The 19,044-nt window shown below is 40.3% G+C and overlaps 1 protein-coding gene and 2 long non-coding RNA genes across 3 annotated transcripts; 2 read left to right on the top strand and 1 right to left on the bottom strand.

Moving 5' to 3' along the window:
* Positions 1 to 1,054: 1,054 nt before the first annotated feature.
* On the top strand, positions 1,055 to 12,493 carry LOC112576925 (NFX1-type zinc finger-containing protein 1-like). The gene is made up of 15 exons (XM_025259804.1): positions 1,055 to 1,307; positions 2,128 to 2,271; positions 2,614 to 3,435; positions 3,813 to 3,971; positions 4,116 to 4,665; positions 4,918 to 5,618; positions 5,849 to 6,116; positions 6,719 to 7,432; positions 7,669 to 7,983; positions 8,370 to 8,559; positions 8,924 to 9,095; positions 9,488 to 9,620; positions 10,021 to 10,136; positions 10,342 to 10,603; positions 10,838 to 12,493. Exons 2-15 carry the CDS (start codon positions 2,135 to 2,137, stop codon positions 11,612 to 11,614), a joined length of 5,316 nt encoding a protein of 1,771 aa, XP_025115589.1. The 5' UTR covers positions 1,055 to 1,307; positions 2,128 to 2,134; the 3' UTR covers positions 11,615 to 12,493.
* On the bottom strand, positions 9,520 to 13,644 carry LOC112576929. The gene is made up of 4 exons (XR_003101973.1): positions 13,494 to 13,644; positions 13,119 to 13,168; positions 9,946 to 10,109; positions 9,520 to 9,657 (listed from the first exon to the last, which is right to left on the bottom strand). It is a non-coding gene; the product is annotated as an uncharacterized LOC112576929 (long non-coding RNA).
* On the top strand, positions 12,978 to 15,451 carry LOC112576928. Its single transcript, XR_003101972.1, has 3 exons — positions 12,978 to 13,200; positions 13,652 to 13,798; positions 14,317 to 15,451. It is a non-coding gene; the product is annotated as an uncharacterized LOC112576928 (long non-coding RNA).
* The last annotated feature ends 3,593 nt before the right edge of the window (positions 15,452 to 19,044 follow it).

Genomic DNA, 19,044 nt, shown 5'->3' with positions numbered 1-19,044 from the left:
CCCCTGTTGAGAGGAAGAATATCACTTTAGTGTTGCTGTTTATAAGGCTTAAAATGTTCCACATGATCATGATACACGCCTCAGCTTACATTTAAATAAGTTCTACTGGTGATTGGAAAGGGAGAGCATCTACAAGCTGGCAAAAGTTTGTGAGATTTGTTATAGTTATGACCTGAGCATGAACTGAATGTTGCAAACCGTATTAAAATGTGTGCATGATCGGCATTGTACCTGGGCACACCCTTGATTATGTTACACAGTTTGATATAAAGCCATTCCGAACACTCATTTGACAGTCGTCAAAGAGGCTTTTCGCTGGGTTATAATGATAATAATTTCAACACTATCTTCTTCGCTGTCATCACCAAGAACGAAGTCGAGAAGCTTAAGGAAGGAATTATTCACGTTTGGTTTGAAACCCAAACAGAGGAGGTCACATCTACTTTTTCATAGCCACAATATTTGGCTTTATGTACAATATTAGTAACTACCACAATATTATTTATATGAAAAAACCCACACAGTATTGACAAACTGTTTTAACACTAACCACAAACCTACACGATAGAAGTGAAGCACATTATATTTCAAGAGAGAAGGTGCTGCTACATTGTTCCTAGAAACGACATTTACAGATGCACATGCCCATAGTGATAAGGATGCTAGGATGTTTAGAAACATGTAATAAGACCAAAGTATATTAATGTCCACTGGACGGGATCATTAAGGACTCATTAAACAAGGGGTCTCCCACATTATTCTTCTTACAGCTTTAATAAAAAATTTATTGTTTAATATTGACAAAATGTTGCCTCACTCTGGTGAGATGTCTCGTAAAGGGATGAGTGTAATTTAAACATCGCAGAACTGTAATAAAATTGTAATGTTCGAGTTACAGGTTCTCTCCCCGTTCAGGACTGAATAGGACCCACGTGAATGAGCTTTGTGCGCGTACCTGCCTTGGTAAAGCGGGTAGATATTTGCTGCTGTTCTGTGTTCGTCACCGTCCCACCCTCATTGTCCTGGGTGTGATTGAGTCACACCTGTCCTTGACATCAAAGCCAGCAAGCACTTTCACACAGCTAGGTGAATGGGCGAGGGAGAGTACCGATCCACTGAAGGCAGAACACTTTCGTTTTCACTGGGAAAATACTTTATGTTATTATTGATCAACATTGCTGGCGCTAAAATTAGCTTTCTGTTACTCTCCTGTCAGTCTACACTTGCATTCTGGTCAGAAGAGAAGCTCAACAGTGACAGGACCTGAAGATCTCTTAAAAACAACGACAGTGTAGCGACAGTCAACGGTATGTTTGTGTTTGTTTATACATATCCATGTGTTACTATAGAGAATTGTACTGATGTGTCCTAATGTCTTGATTATACCAGTCTGAATCCACGAGGTACTGATGTCCAGATTCCAGACTATCTTTTTTATACAGCTCGTTTTGGACTTTCTAGCAGCAAAGACAATTTCGCCAAAGATTTGACTTTGCTTATTCACATTCCGCTTAATTTGTTCATTTTTAACATGTTCGTTTACATTCAATTTTGTTGTTAAATTTTGTGACACTTGGGAATTGTATGAAACGGAATCAACGGAACATGCCGAACATAAAGACCCGAATACATGTTAAATATGCGGCTATATTCTTTGATAAAGTTTTTTTTATCTGACTCTTATTTATTATTTGTTCTTAACTGGTGACAAATATAAAATATGACAAATGTAAAAGATACATTGATCATATTCAATAACAATGACCATATCTGTTAATGTATGCTTATATGCCAACGCGCTGTGTTTAGCTACAGTAAGTCCATTCTTTATATGTTGTCCTAATTTTAAGCATCGTTTAGAGGCATCCGAAAAACTATATGAACGGCATTGTTCTCAAACACCTACAAAGCATGAACAGAAAATGGCATCCACACTAAATTCTCTAAAAAAAATCCATATGGTAACTATGGTGCATGATTTCAATACCGTTCAAAGGATAGTTGAGTCAACAAAACAAAGTCATGTTTCATGACAAGTGCCCAAAAGATGAGACATTTTACTCACATGAAGTAAATATTTACGCGCACATCCTTTTAGAAGCTGAACTTAACGGTTTTATTTTTCAGCTTCAAGATGTTGTCGAGTGACTGCAGTGGACAAGTTCTAAGATACTCAAGAGAAGAACTACTGTCCCTGCGGTCAGCGCCTTCCTGTCTAAAGACACCGCCTCCAACGGTTCCAGATTTCGTTCCCTTGCAAGAAAGAAATGGGTATTGTGAATATATATTGTGGATCCAGCGCTCAGTAATATTACTCATTTTCTCCGTTCTCAAATCTGTGATAAATACTTGAAAAAGAAAAGAATGAGAGGTATTTATTTTGTTAATCGATGCTACACAGTGTGCAAATCTCTGATTCCTATTGATGGTAGTATGTAGCTCACAACGTTGGATTTTTTAAACTTTATCATACTGAATTTGTACAGGAAAAGTAAGTACCCAAAGAAATTATTAAAAAAAAATTTTGTTCACAATATTCAATAACAAGCCAATGATATTAGGTGCATTTTACGATTTTTTAAATGATTAATTTGGATATATTAACATTCACAGAAGGGTAGAGGACAAAGAAAGAAAATTGGAACCTCTCAGGTGGAATCGTGGTAGACATACACAGTCTACAAGACCAAGCCAACAATACACGCGCCATCGAGGAGGAGAGGAAGCAGGGACAGCAGAAAATGTTCGAGAAAGAGAGTTGACAAAAAGAGGGGGCTATAGGCTAGAGCAGACAAATCCAATCAGACCACGAAATAGACCTTTTGATGTAGATTACTACTTTTCATGTCAAGACGACATAGAACTAATTTTAAAGCTTTACAAAAACATAGAGGAATTCGAAGCTTATTTGAAATTGACCTCCATTAGCATCTCTTGTGTTGAAAAGTTGGTGAAGATTTTACACAAAGTCCTTGCCTGCGACATTCAACGTGAAAGCCTTCTCAAGATCTTACAAGTTGTCTGCACGTCTCGGTTTCTGGACGTACACCTTCAGACGTACTTAGACCATCTTCAGAAATGCTCCAGAAATGAAGTTTTCAAACAGGACATCATAGAAGCAGTCGAGAAAATTTTAGATCTTTTGTCTAACATTTGCCACAGATTGCCTTCAGAGAGAATGAAGGTTTATTTGCTATTGAACTACATCAAGAGTCTAGAAAAACTCGCTACCGTCATTATCATCACTCCAGTTGTTGGAACACATTTCGAGGAGGTGCTGGCACAGAGTCAGAAGCCAATAACGATGCAAAGAACAGCGCTGACAAAGACAGATACAGGCAATGAAGACGATAAAACACCATCGGAAGACTTCGTTGACATTCCTGTTTTTCCTGATGGAAGAGATCTCGACTTCTCGAAAATGCCTTTCTTAAGGTAAATACTATAATAATGACTTTATACAAGTATACATATGAAAATTATCAACAGTGGTCAAGAAACGGTCAATGGTTTTTTGCTTTTCTGCTTTTTACAATCTGATTATACAAATCAAATCCTCCCAAACTAGCTCAGTTGAAAAGTTTAATTAATTAATAAATCCTTTGCGAAACATTCATCCTTTGTATAGAATGTTCAGCAAGTCATGAAATCTGTCACTTTGAATGTCAAAATTATGCTCCACCTAGTGAAGTTTATTCCTTGTTACTCCTCGAGGAGTATAGAGCCGCATGCTCCACCTATATTAGTTTAACAATGGGGAAATAACTTATTTTACTGATTAACAATAATCTTCTCCATCCTTATCTTCTCAGGCCTAGTAAAACAGTTGGAACGTTTAAGGATGCTCATCATTACCTGGATGTTCATTTCCGTTTGCTAAGAGAGGATTTTCTTCGCCCTCTTCGGAATGGTATTAAAAACGTGAAATCTGAAGAAGCCAGTGGCTTTCGTCCAAACAATGTCGATGTAAGGTATGGATGGAAAACCTGTGGAGTCGCACAGTTTACTTATATGAACTTCAAGATTATAATTATCACGTTGACACTAGCAAAAGGATTGAAGCACTTAGAAACCATTGATTTATTTGAGGCTTACATATAAATTCAATGTTTCAGGTTGTATCAAAATGTACGCATAATCGGCATAGCTCCTGGGGACACCCTTGATTATGTCATACAGTTTGATGTAAAGCCATTTAAAAAAGTCAGATGGCAGTCGTCAAAGAGGCTCATCTTTGGGTCACTTGTCTGCTTGAGTGATGATCACTTCGACACGGTCTTCTTTGCTGTCATCACCAAGAGGGATGTCGAGAAACTTCAGGAAGGAATCATTCACGTCTGCTTCGAAACCCAGGCAGGGGAGGTCGCAGGACTGCCTCCGGACAGCATCTTCACCATGGTGGAGTCGGTGTCCTACTTCGAAGCTAACCGCCATGTGCTGGAGGGTCTCAAAGAAATGAAAGACATGGTGCCAATGTCCCGCTACCTTGTTGAATGTCACAAAGAGGTTATCCCTCCAAAGTATTTGACTGCTTCTGGAAACATAGTAACTATGAAACTCACAGCTCTGATAGGTCCAGCGAGCCAGGCAAATGTGGAAAATGTGCCTGTGACAGACTTCAGCGCATGGCCATCAGATACAGACTGTGAGCTCAACGCATCACAGGTAATCAATCTTTTTTGCCTGAACTATTCCTGCTTTTGTAGTTTCGTAATGTTGTATATGTCTATATTTGCTCAATATCCCATCCCCGATCCTGAGGGAACCGCTGTGTAAAGAAAACATCACACAAAGGAGGTGTTTACCACAAACGTGCAAGACCTCATCACTCACTTTCTCTAGAGTGTGAGCTAGAATGTAGAACTTCTACTTCAACATGTTAGTCTATGTCCTCAGTCAATGGTTTTTCTTTTGCAGCTAGAATCTGTCAAGATGGCATTGACCAAAGAGCTGGCAATCATCCAAGGGCCTCCAGGAACTGGTAAAACCTACGTGGGGTTGAAGATTGTCCAGGTGTTGCTGGACAATGCAAGCGTCTGGAATTTAAACTCTGAGACCAAGCCCATTCTTATTGTCTGTCACACCAATCATGCTCTGGACCAGTTTCTAGAAGGCATTGTAAACTTTTGTTCCGAAGGCATAGTGCGGGTAGGAAGTCGCAGTCAGAGTGAAGCCCTGTCTCCTTTTAGCATCAGCCAGCATCGACAAAATGTGAAAGAAAAACGAGACATTAAGGCGAGAAACCTTTCCTCAAGCATCTACCAATGTTATGAGCGGATGAAAGAAATAGCAAAGCTCATCACGGAGACTCGAGGACGGCTAACAAAGATGTTCTCCGACATCTTAAAAGCAGAGGATCTGGAATCCCATATTCTGCCATACCATTATCAATCATTGATGAGCAAATCGATCACCATGGGGATGTCTTTGATGGCTGTTTGGCTTTGTGGGGGGATGACTGTCAGAAACGAAGACTGCGATTCGGAAGCTGACCGCTACGACCACTTAGTCCAAAAGGTGACATCACTAATTCTCGAGAAACAGACTGTTGTTGACCATGGTGGTGTACTTGACGACATCTATTCTGAAGATTTGCCAATTCGCGCTCAGATGTACAGGTTAAAACCGATTTCATCTTTACTTATGAAACGATTTTTTTCTTGTTATTGTTTTCGATAAGCGAAATTTTAGTTCTCTAATGAGTGGCACAAAGTTTTGTCCTTTGTTTACAATGAAATAAATAATGTAAGCATATTGTCCAAGCAATCCAATTAGCTGTAGCTTTGGCATCATAAACGTATCCATGTAAGTATCTTGTTGTCTAGACTTTGCTCTTCATTTCTTGCAGGTCGTGGCTAAAGAAAACAAAAGCACGGCTCGCTCGTGAGGTGAAGGAGGCAAAAGATGCTGATCTCACCCCAAAGGTCTTGGAGGAGTGGCTAGAAGCAGCAGAGGTAGAAATACTGCCTGACCACATCCTGCAGCCTGATGTAGACGAGTCTCTATTTGAAGCCATCACGTGCCGTGAGGACCTCCCCCGTGACATCTTTGCTCCATACTTTATTCGTTTCTGGCTTGGTATAGACGAAAGCAGCAGGAATTGTGAAGATCTTGAGGTAGAAAATACAATAGATACGACATGTATAATATTACATTTGCACTTTGGTCACCATCTTGGCTATCACGTGATCTGCGCTTGTACGAGTCATGCTGTTAGTGTAATTATATGGATGATAGCTTACAAGTCGCATAAAGTATAGTTGTGGACAATATTTTCTTTAAACCACAATGTTTTAGACAGATCGATGGAAGGAAATGATACATCAGCAATATATCATGCTGCCAATGGATGTCACGGTTAAAGTAGGTCTGGGGAAATTCAAGGGGGGCTTGGGAAAAAAAGTCTTGCAAGTACTTGCAATTGTAGGAGACTTGCACTTTCACTATCAGAAATTAAATGTTGTGATTGTGTGAAATTGTATTTTTAGGTTCCGTTTATTATATATCATTACAAAACTATAGGCAAGTTTTGTTTTCTACATAAATGTCCCAATGAAAAGTTTTTTTTTGAGTGGGTGGATAGAAGAGTACACTTATGTAATATTTTGAACAAAGAACTGGCTATGAATGATGCAGTTTTGGGAATATGTAAGGGTTAGCTTGTCTCTACATGCTTTTCAAGTCTCTTTGGAAAATCCATGCTTCTTTAATTTTGCAGTATGTCCTGAATGAACTACTAGAAGCCCAACAGTTCAGCATTAACATAGATGATTGTTACCGAGATAGTGAGGAAATCATCGACTCATCGCTTGATGAGTGGAATTCTCATCCCACGTTTTCAACATGCTACGACCAAGTTGAACAGAATACTGCTTCTCAGAGACACTCAGAGATGATGGAAATCAGAGTTGACACAAAAGAACTAAATATAGATGAAGCCGAATTTCTTCAGAATCAGCGCCTCTTGGAAGAAGACGAAAATGATGATGTCATTCCTCAAATGTTTGCAGATGATGAGTCTCAAGAGGGTATCAGTGACCAGAGTGACTCCGTATGGGTAGTTCCAAAGAAACAGAGGCGAAGGCACTTTCGAAAAATTCTTCACCTTGCAAAAACGCTGACACCAATGTCAGACGAAGAAGCCGCCATGATTGTCAACGTGTGGAACGTTAGTCTTGACACGAGCACCCGCGTCAGGTTGTATCTGTCCTGGCTTCAAAAATATCGTAAACAACTCACAAACACCATTACAAAGTTGGCTGACTCCTACGCAACGGAGTCGAGGATTTTGTCAGATCTCAGACTTGAGAGGGACGGCCTTATTTTAAAGACTGCCAAGATCATTGGCATGACTTCCAGTGCATCGGCAAGATGTCGCCGTCTGCTTGCAACAGTCGGTTGTCCAATTGTCGTTATGGAAGAGGCGGCAGAGGTGAGAATTCAAATCTCCTTTAAAAGCCCGATGGTAAACAATATTAAAACGGGTTTACAAAATAATGTCTGGTTTTGGGGATGTCAATAAAGTGGTGCTTCAGTTAACTAGAAAAGAGTTGCTGTATGGCGATTTTAATGCAGGGGGCAACAATGTGTCAGATATTACGGTAAGGGCAACATACAAGCGATGGTCTTCCTGCTTTACCTTATCACCTTTTGCTTGGTTTCGCGAAGGTTCTGGAAGCTCACGTGGTCACCACATTGAGTAGCTCCTGTCAGCATCTGATCCTGATAGGTGACCACCAGCAGCTGCGACCCTCGCCCACTGTGTACGAGCTGTGTCATGACTACCATCTCGACCTGTCGCTCTTCGAACGTCTGGTCAACAACGGCCTGCCGCACTCCACCCTCGCCATGCAGCACCGCATGCGACCTGAGGTCTCGCGTCTCGTGCGGCACGTGTACCCTAACCTCCAAGACCATCCGAAGACATGTGGCAGGCCACACGTGAGAGGGATGAAGCACGATGTATTTTTCTTCCATCACGAGGTGAGCTGTTCCACAGGAAACATTGACACAGTGGATTTAATATTTACCATTCACTGGGGTCAACATCATACATTCAACACTTCATTTTGATTGATTTATCTTTCTTGGTTTATTGAAAACTTTTCCATAAAAGTTAATTTGTGGAACCTCTGGCAATGTTATTTCTTACCACAACAGAACAGTGATAAAAATCAAAGATGTATCTCTAAAAAAAGAGAATTTTTTTAAATGTTAGTATCTCTTGAAAACTTGCTAACATCCTTCGAAAATTGATACGATTTTATTTGTCGCTGACATTTGGTAACAAAGCACAACATATAGGTGAATAATGACTATGGCTTAAAGCTCTGGCATTTGTTTTCATTCTCTGCTGTTGTGGTTTGAAGGTTGAAGAAGACAATGACATCGATGGCAAAAGCAAATTCAATAATTATGAGGCTCAACTCTGCCTGGCCTTGTGCCGCCACCTTTTATATCAGGGTTACTCTGAGGATTCCATCACCATTCTGGTTGCTTACAGCGGCCAGATACTGGCAATAAGAAAATATCTGATGGCTGAGAAACAGCTTTATTCTGGTGAATTATTACTTTTTTTTTTCACACCACTCATGATTAGTATTTGAAAATCAGTCACGCGCTGCCAAGCTATTTTGTAAATCCTTGAAAGTAAAAAGTTTGTCTAGCTTTTTTACATAGAAGGAGAATAACATCAGAAAGTTTTTAAGGGACACCAGCGAAAGTTTTGTATTATATATCTATGATTTTGTACAGGATTTCAAGAATGTAAATGCAGAAAAAATCCACAAGCTTTTAGAAAGTAACTATGTTCTGTGAGTCATCGCTAAAAAAAATGAGTAGTACAAGAGTTTGAGTAAAAGCAAGGTGTAAAATACTATAATTACTTTCAGTTAATTACATCCGTCTGGTCATTTATGTTCAGGTGTGCGTGTGACATCTATCGACAACTACCAGGGGGAAGAGAATGATATCATCATCTTATCGTTGGTGCGCAGCAACAAAGAGGGCAAAGTGGGTTTTCTGCAGACCGACAACCGGGTCTGTGTGGCTCTGTCACGAGCTAAGATAGGCCTGTATGCCTTGGGAAACTTCAGGTGAGACTATCTTAACCTTGTATGTAACCTTCACAGTAATTGAATCCCCATTAACATTTTGAATATGTTGCAAAGTATGACAGAAAAAACAGGAAATTTCAAAAAGTCTAAACATCAAATATAGACATAAAGTGTAGAGACATATATCATAAACAGGAAACAAAAAATAATGGGGAAAATTTGGGGACTGAAAAGTAGAAGGAAATAAAAAAAAGAAGGATAAGAAAAATAAAAAAAGAATACCTCAGTCATTTGGGTTAACATCCACAAATTCTGGTTTGGAATACTGCACAGCTCTCTCTTTATTATTGTTTGTTAATGCCGTTTTCTGTAGTTTTTTTTTGTATTTGTTGGCTAAATGGTGACTTCATGTTCCTGAATTCTTTTTTCAGGATCTTGTCGGCCAAGAGTCAGTTGTGGCAGATGATTATCGCGACAGCCAGAGAGCATGAGCAGTTCGGAAGAGACCTGGTCATCTGTTGCGACAACCACCCGGACACAGAAATACTAGTTGCCTCTGCTGAGGTACTCACCATGCCAGACACAACTGTGGGCAACAAAACTACGAAAACAAACACAATCAAATCAATACAAAACCAAAATATGAAGACAACCTCGACTCTCTTCGTTGGTATCTCTTATTAAAGTTGACGAGAAATACCTTCAAATTCTTTGTTGCAGAAGAAATTTAGGAAAACAAAATTTTGTCTTCATTAAAAGAAAACTCTTTTATCCCTCTAAGCAATTACTGTCATTAAATAAAAAAATATTTTGTGTTTAAAAATAGAATGTTAGTATGTAAGAACAGCCGTTATGCTGTGGCCGTGCAAATATCTGAAACAAAAATTACCTAAAGAATTTATTTGGCTTATCTGGGTAGACACAGCTTTTAAAAATGTTGAAATATTAGTTTTGTCGGTGACAGGACTTCAAGAAGTCTCCAGAAGGAGGGTGTGTGCTGCCATGTGCAGCCCAACTCAAGTGTGGACACACCTGTCGCTTGTTCTGTCACTCCTATGACAAAAATCACGAGAAGTACAGGTCAGCCATCTCAATCAAAATACTACAATCCAATCCATTAATTTGATAGCATGAGATAAAATTGTCATGCATTCTTGAAAGTCGATGCAACAAAGCTAATTAGACCAAAACAAAGAAAGAAAATTAAAAAAAATATATCATAAGTAACATAGCATATTTATTTGTCAAAATAAAACAAAGTCAATATATTTGTGTTCATGCACAGATGTATGGAAAGCTGTCAAAAGGTTTTGTGTGACCTGGGCCACAAGTGTCCACAGAAATGCTGTGACCCATGCCAGAAGTGTCAGAGGATCCTCAGTAAGGTCGTACCAGGATGTTCTCACAGCATCTCTATTGCATGCTCCACCACACCTGTTCAGACGATGTGTTGGGAGAGATGTCAGCAAATTCTTTCTTGTGGACACAGGTGCAGCGGCAAATGTGGAACTTGTTACAGGCAGTCGAAACACGAATGTAGCGAAAAGGTAGGATAGGGAGGGGTAGTCTCTTTATATATATATAAACACAAAGTCTTTACAAAAGGCTTTAAAGTCATTGTTTGCTAACAGGAGTAATAAATCTTTAAGGTTTATTTTTTTCACATGTGTACCGCCAAAGATTTCCTTGCAAAGAGGATATATTTGCTCGTAATACAATCATGAGTATGTTTTAATTACTGATTTTAATTATTTTCCATTATAAAATTATATCCTTTTCAGGTTGAGCGTCATTGGCCCTGTGGTCACATGAACATCACCCGTTGTGATGTCGATCCAAAAGAAAACTCCTGTCCAAGTAAATGTGAAGCAACCCTAAAATGCGGTCACGCATGTCCTGCCTCTTGTGGAAAATGTTTTGCAGGAACATCGCATGAAGACTGTAGAGAAAAGTGCCTGACTCTCCTCCCCGGCTGTGGCCACAGGTGCGAAGGCAGGTGTGGCGACCCCTGTCCACCCTGCCAAAGAAAGTGCAAGGTTGTGTGCAAGCATGCAAGGTGTGGCCACCCGTGTCACTATGCTTGCCTACCCTGTTTAAAACGTTGCCCTTTCGGGTGTCCTCACAAGCCTTGTCATGCAGTATGCTCGAATCCATGCAAACCGTGCATGAAGAGATGCACAAGGAGGTTGAAGTGCAAACACAAGTGCGCGGGTAAGTGCAAAGAAGTCTGCTTCTGCTATGGTTGCGAACGAGAGAACTTCGTCTTCTGGCCACCGAACGCAGGAAAAAAGAGAATGCCGGGGCGTTTCGAGAACATGATGAAGCTGCCGAAATGTGGCCACATTTTTACAACTTCATCCCTAGATGAATATGTAGAAGAGAAAACAGAGGCGCTTCCATACGAAACTAGCCTCCCCTGTCCTGCCTGTAAAACACCTTTCTACGCCTGGGACACGTGGCGGTATCTTGAACGCCTGACATTGCATCAGGAAAATCTCAGAAAGAATAAAGAATTAAATCTTCATTCTGACACGGACTGGTGTACCGAGACATATTAGAAGAAGAATAATCAAAGAACAAACTGGAGAATGACATTAGCGAATGGACCCAGTAGGCTCTCCCTTCTGAGAAAGAAGCATTTGTATGTATTCACCTTGCGAGGAGGGATGCTCTCAGAGAACAATCTTTCTGTGTGATTTCTGAGACAGACCATTAAAACCTTTACAAGAAATAACTAAGTAAAAAATGTAAAATGAATGTAAATAATTCTGCTGTTTTGTATCTATTATGAATAGATTTTGCTCGCTATTTTTGGTTAAAATACTGTGAGTGTGAACTCATTATTAGTTTAGTTAGTTTATTCCTTGTTACTCCTCGAAGAGTATATGGACGCAAGTGAACTCATGATGGCTAAACTTTGTCATATGGTATTTCGTGTATGTACCCCATCCACGATGCTCACTTGCTAATGTAGAAATCTATTTCTTGCTTTGTGCTATACATAGGCGGCAGTGAACCCAGGGCTTCGGGTTCGATGTGTTTTGTTGAATCATTTTGTCGACACCCAGCAGCAATACACTCGTCTGGTCAGCCCAGGCAAATGTTTGTATCTTGGAGAAAGAATCAGCGAGTGACTGTGACTGTATGGTCGGAGTAATTAGTTCCTAACACAATGTTGGGTGTGGCTGGAGCACTTATACCTGGTGGGGTATGTGGATGTGTGAAGAATGCTTTCGTGAAGTCCTTTGTACAATCTACCACAGCGCTCTTATGCAGAACAAATATACTCTGTGTATGTGTAAGTGTAAGTCTATGACTATGGGTGTGCAAGGTGTAGCAATATTTTATTTAGTTTATTACTTGTGTAAACTGTCAACATTGGAACATTCTGTTGTGAACAGAAGTAGACAATAAAGATGTATTGTGTACTAGTAAAATCCCACTTATTTTCTTTTTGTAAATATGAGTTACTTCTTGTTCGTTGCTGAGATGATTTTCCTTTCTGTTTATCCTCCTAACTTGCTCAGAATGTAATCTAGTGACCAGTCACCACCACCACCACCACCACACCACCACCACCACCACCACCACCACCACCACCACCACCACAATATAAACAAGAAAACTAAACCAAAAAACAAAACAAAAAAATTAGCTATGGAGCTTGGATCAAGAATGCTTAAATGTCCTGTCTTAACGGGAAACAACGAGAAATTTAAAGTACCTAAACTTAGCCCAGTTTTTACACCTTGAAGTATAGAGTGTATATTAAGTTTAACCGCACGAAGCCAATAAGGTATAACTCCTATTTTCGATTTCGAATACTCAGAAGTGAACTAGTACAGTGGCTAAGCATTGCAAAACATGAAAACCCCAACCGGAAGTGAAAGGAATTGAAAGTGATTTCAGTTTCGCTTTCATTGTCGCTAAAGAAACCCTTGGAGCTGTTGTTGGTCCATGTTGCTGGAGCTAAAATTAGTTTAATTCTTCTCCCATGAGTCAGCGCTGATTGTAAACTTTGTTTACGGGTATTCCCACTGGGGACAACTTCACAACACTCACCTGCACTTGTCGTCGGGACAGGATCGAGCTCCCACCTCACCTGCTTCAGTCTGTAAGGAATCGAGGGTAACAGTAATAAACGGTATGTATGTTGCTGGTATGTATGCATAGTATTGTGTCTCTTTTTATTGTCTTTCAAATTATAGTGGTTATGGCTTTATTTCTCCTTGATGAAATGGTTCTCAGAGAAATATAATAAAAGATTTTTCACGAAAGATTTTTAAATTTTGAACTTTTGGTTGGAGATACATGACATTAATGTTATTTTAGGATCACTGGCAGGGTTTTCAAGACAACGAAATTATAATAAACATAAATAGGGATTCCTGTCTTAATTCAAACAGAACAAAGTGAAAATGAAAGAAGGATATTTACGTTCTTGTGAATGTTGTTTGTTTACAAGAGTGGATAAGAACATGGGCGTGAAAATACTAATCCTGACAAGCACACAGACACACACATGTATGTACATTAACATTCTGTGTGTGTGTGTGTGCTTGCCTTAAATTGACTTTTACTTGTTTCCCTGGCAGCACTACAATGGCATCAGACTGTCAGACTACCAAAGATCCAGTCCGAAGATACACAAGACAGCAACTAATGGAGCTACTGACAGCGCAGACAACTCTAGCCACACCGCCCCCTGACCTTCCTGATTTCGCTCCCTTGCGAGATACAGGGTGAGTGAAGACCTACTTTCTCTGCTATTCCCTCCTATAATCATCATCAATCAATCATCATCATCACAATGCATTGATCTACTCGAAACTCGAATTTCAATCAATTAAACTGAATTATTATTTCCTCAAATATGAAACCAAGAAAGTGTTGTCTGTCAAACAAATAGCAGATGGCTTCCGTTTTTTTTAAAAGATGCTTCCTTTACAGCCCCACTTTCCAGTTGATGATGCAAGTTAGAGTTTAAAAAATTCACGCAGAGTATAACTTAGGAAGGAAAGTGTTATCTATTTCAAAAAGTATAAGATATATATCATGACTGACTAGGACATTTTAAAAGTAAGATTTGCATTAATTTTGTCTGTCATCAGTCATTGAGGATTATTTAAATATTGTAAATTGTGTAAATAAATATATTTTGTTGGACTTGAAAAAAGTTATAAAATTAGTAATTTTCTGAGACAAAAATAGACAAAAATACTTAAAGATTTTAATATAAATGATTGATCATGATCCACAGGTCACGAAGGAAAACTTTCAATATTACTTATTACACGGTCTTGAAGACACCACGGAAATAATTGATAAGATTTGGAAAAACATTGAAGAATTCGAGATTTTCTTGAAACTAGCCCTCATGCCCGTGGATGCCGTTGAAAAGTTGCTGAGTGTGTTAAACAAAGTCGTCAAGTGCCAACTTGAAGGGGACAGTATTATAAGGCTCCTGCAAATAGTCTGTGCATCTCAGTTTCTAGACTCACACCTCCGCAGTTACACAGACCATCTTCACAAGTGCTCAAGGGACGAAGAAGTTTACAGTCGGAAGGCGATGACAGACATCCTGGAGCAGATCCTGACTCTCTTGTCAAACATTTGTCACAGCCTACCTTCGGAGGGACCAAAGGTCTACTCTTTCATGGCCTACATGACTCGAGGAGACCTGATTAATGTCATCAAAAACTCAGAAGCCACAGCAGAACATTTCAATGAATTGTTGGCGAAGTGCAGAAGTCCTTTTTTGACATTCACCACATCTGAGTGTAAAAAAGACAGGGGCAGAGGTTCCTGTCAAACACTTTATGATGAAGAGTAATCATCCAGCCAAAGCTGGTTTATTGGACAATGTCTGAGGTTGACTTAGTCTAGTCTTAATTATTCTTAGTCTACTGAATAACATGAAGAACAGTGCCGTCTTGTGGGTCAAAGGGCATGCAGTGAATTGTATTGCATAACTGGCTGTTTAGTTAATCAGTACACATACACACGCAGGTAGGCATACGCACAGATAGAGAATAAGATAATGTTTGGAGCCATACAGCTGATGGTTAAAAGAGACTGGCAGGAACGAACAAAAACTCATCCTCGAATTTTCTCAGCACGTAGACCTGGTAATCTCTGAAAAATCTCAAAACTTGTTAATGAATGCATGAATGTCAATATTGCAAACCGTCAATGAATGTTAGAAATGTGAGATGTGTGGCGTGTCCTGTAACTATATTGTAAATGTAACAGTCTAGCATTAGACAAGAAAGTAAAGGGACTGAACCCGGCAATCTCAGTAAAGATTTGTCGGGTTAATTTCTTCTTTGTGTTCGATTCTTGTAGTTGCACCTAGCTTTGTCTTGTGGAAAATAAAATGCTGGATTGTTTATAAACCATTGTCATCGATTTATTCAGTGAATGGTCGTATTTATGGTTTTGATTATCTCCCTTCACTTTCTCCCCTGTCTCCTCATTTCTTCATGTGATATTTCTCTCTCTCTCTCTCTCTCTGTTGTATCCTCTTTCTTTCTCTCTTTCTGTCAGGGAAGTGTGTTGTTTCCTTGGTCACGTGGTTGGCAAGTGTGCCTGAGCGTGTGACCGGCCCCGCCTTAAGTGAAATCCCCGCAAAAAAGTAGTGACGAGAGTTCACCTCCCGCTCTGGCTGGGTGAACGGGGAGCTAGCATTCCCAACGAAACCGCCGAGACGAAAGGTCTTGCTGAACGAGTGTGGTTACAGGACAGGAATAATTTAAGTGAACTAAGTTCCTTGCCTAGCCAAGACTAATTAGTCACCGAGTTACAGGAACTTCTGAGGGACCCACTGGGAGTGAGGATTCCCAACAAAACCCCCGAGACGGGAGGTCTTGCTGTACGAGTGAAGACCTACTTTCTCTGCTGTTCCCTCCTATAATAATCAATCAATCATCATCATCCAATCAATCAATCAATCAATCAATCAATCAATCAATCAATCAATCAATCAATCAATCAACATCATTTATATTGTATCAAATCAAGCTACCGTACTGCTGCACGCAATTCATCTACATTTATTGCGATAGTCATATACTTCCACACTACACCTGCTCTCAGCCAAGCACCATAAATATACGACCTATTCATTCACCCCCACCCTTCGTTTCTGTTTCCCCATTCCATGCGAACAATTGTCCTCCGACTGCCCCTCTTGTGACCTCAGATGATTGACAACTCGTCAATTAGATGATCTTCCGTGAACTTCACCCGGTGCTGGTGGCGGGTAGGAGGTGCGTGGAGCTGTTGGGACCAGAGCAGGAGGTAGACAAGACATTGTCAGTGCGAAGATCGCAGACAGAACACCTGACATGCCGTGCTGTCCTCGCCAAGTGTAGCAGTCGCCTTTCTTTGATTACAGACCGCGCTTCGAGAACCGTTAACTCAAGGAACGAGCCTTCTAAAGCCTTCTTCACACTGCGCGACAAATTTCTACCACCACAGAGAAGGGTTTGTGTTTAACGCGAGGATGCATAGGACACTGGGTTGACAAGGTTTGCTCGGACAGCTCCAGCCAACAGCTGTGGTAGTTGTCGTTTGGTGAAGTACAGCTACTTTTGAAGGCTGGCGAACACACGAGCTGTTTGCGGAGAATGTTTCTCTGAAGTTTGTCACACCTACTAAGATCTCCGAGTGTTAGGTGCATAGTCAAACCTTGTATACCTGTAAATGTGGCCATCTGCACTGTTTTTCAAGTTCGTGAACCCATGAGCCTGTTAGTCTCGAACCTGAAGTGTCCGCATGCACATGATGGAAAATCTCGGGCGCTTTTCAGGGCTCGAAGAAAATTATCTGCACTTCGAAGGTAAGTAATCTTCTAAGGGAAGTAATTTTATATGGCTGTCAAGTTACATGTTGTCAATATGATAGCCACAGACCAATCAGGTGGCTAAGACAAGTTAAATGCTTGAAATTAAACCAGCTGCTTTCTTTCTTTCTTTCTTTCTTTCTTTCTTTCTTTCTTTCTATCCCCAAGCACCACCTTCAAACACGTACATTTCTTGAAGTGTTTCTATCGTTCTATTTATAGAACCTCATTCTGTGACATATTTGAAATAATAAATATTTCTCAGACTTAAAAAACGTCCCACAGATTTTTGTCCAACGGAAAACTACAACAAAAACCGATATGCATCTGAGACAACATCCCATCCCTGGTCATGCACATTGTGAAACTGTAACACACCATGTGATTGTGGGACTGAGGCAAGGCTACCCTACCCGCCATGAGTCCCCCGGAGTTTGCTGGGGGTGTGAACGCCGGACTCTAATCCCTTTGCTATCAGCCCTCGCTTGTGATCAAACACCTTGCGGAGCTCTCACGGTTGTGTACCTGTCTGAAAGTTGCCTTCTTTTGTCACCATGCTGCCCAGGGAATGTGCTGCCCTCTGTAAGACTGCTTTTTAAAAGATTGCATCGTCCACGGCTTTGGCTGAAGAGCTCATATTCAAAACTTTGTGGCATAAAAGGCTCCGAATGTCTTGAAGGCATTATATAATTTTTGTCTTGCTGGAGTTTTGTGTTTGAAAACGCCGAGCGTTATCAGTACAGGGATCACATGTATAACTCTTGGATTTCATAAATGATTTCTTAAGTGTTGACGAGATTGAAAGAGATTGTGGATTAGTTGAAGATTTCCTTCTTTTTAAACACCATCATAAACATTCAAAAACTAGTGAGTCATACTTTTCCTGAGATAAGATATATAAGTCATTTGTATCTCTCAACCAAAGATTTCTGCTCTCTCTCTCCTCTCTCTCTCTCACACCATATACAGACGGGAGTTTTCACGACGATTAAGTGATTTATTATTTATTTACTTGAAAAACTGTGCTCTATTCACTCCCTATTTTACTATATTTACTTAGTATTTGCTTTTTACCAGCATCTTGAGAACTCTTGAAAGCATTTCGTGTTTGCTGGTCGTTCCCAGTTGCACCTCACTGATCATGTCGGGTGACTTCGAAACAGGAGACGGGTATGTCTGCTCTGTCATTGTCGCGGTACGATGACACTGTGTCGGAGAGTGACTGACACCTACTGCCCTCGTCAACGATGATTCTATCCTCCCCCTCCCTCACTCACTTCAGCTGACCCCACCTGACCCCTGTCCACACCACAACAACGCCTTCGTTCTCTACGACGTCCCGTGAGGCCGAAAGCTGACACTGTTGTATCGATGCACACGTCACTGATTTTTACCGATTCCTGGCCTTTGACCCCAGTTTCGTGAGGCGCTCGTGACATCGTTAATCATCGAAGCGTAGCGCCGTCAGGCAGTCGTCAAATCGTCGTTTTAGCCTGTGTTTGAAGCGAGGCTGCCTTATTTGTACTCACACCAGGAACTTTTGTCTCAATGTTTTCAAAGCTCTCGAGAAAGATCATCGAAGCTTTCAAGATATCCTCTGTTTATATCCTGGAGATTGAGGGGCTGATCGAGCGAAGCCTGGTTACCTGGAGTTACACTTCCAGCGAACATTCTTTTGTTCTCCTAACTCATCCAGTGGCGATATAAATATTCTGTAAACAATTATCAATCTTTACACTATAAAAGCCACTGATAAGAAAAAATAAAATATTTGTACAGTCGGTTCTAAAATTTTCAACCATTGCCTAAACAAGAAGCTCGGTGCAATTGCTAGAAGTCGGAACTAACATCCATAAGGTTCATGTCCAACTGCATCATGCCAGGCATTGTTATCACATATCAAAAGTCCGGTCACCTATAAGAAGCAAAAAAAAAAAAAATAATAATAATAAAAGAAAAGTATTAAAGACACTCGATCCAACAACACTCTATAATTATAACACCAGCGACTCCTAGTGTAAAAAAAAAAAAGGTTAACATCATACGGACTATGAACCGGTCACATTATGTTACAACAGCAGGTCTAAGAAAAATTCTACAACATATCCACGCGGTGTTTATCGAATGACAGCTGACCGTTTGCTA

Source organism: Pomacea canaliculata, linkage group LG12, assembly GCF_003073045.1.
Source record: "Pomacea canaliculata isolate SZHN2017 linkage group LG12, ASM307304v1, whole genome shotgun sequence".
NCBI classification, from domain to species: Eukaryota; Metazoa; Mollusca; class Gastropoda; order Architaenioglossa; family Ampullariidae; genus Pomacea; species Pomacea canaliculata.
Note: the sequence above shows the minus strand (reverse complement) of the source record. Positions and strands in the feature narration are given on the sequence as shown.

What these genes read in the sequence shown, in the direction of transcription:
- LOC112576925 (XM_025259804.1), top strand. Translation starts at nt 2,135, where the DNA reads ATGTTGTCGAGTGACTGCAGTGGACAAGTTCTAAGATACTCAAGAGAA. An exon ending in GTGAGCTCAACGCATCACAG is followed by an intron (nt 4,666 to 4,917) that starts GTAATCAATCTT and finishes TTTCTTTTGCAG; the next exon opens with CTAGAATCTGTCAAGATGGC. An exon ending in AACACGAATGTAGCGAAAAG is followed by an intron (nt 10,604 to 10,837) that starts GTAGGATAGGGA and finishes TATCCTTTTCAG; the next exon opens with GTTGAGCGTCATTGGCCCTG.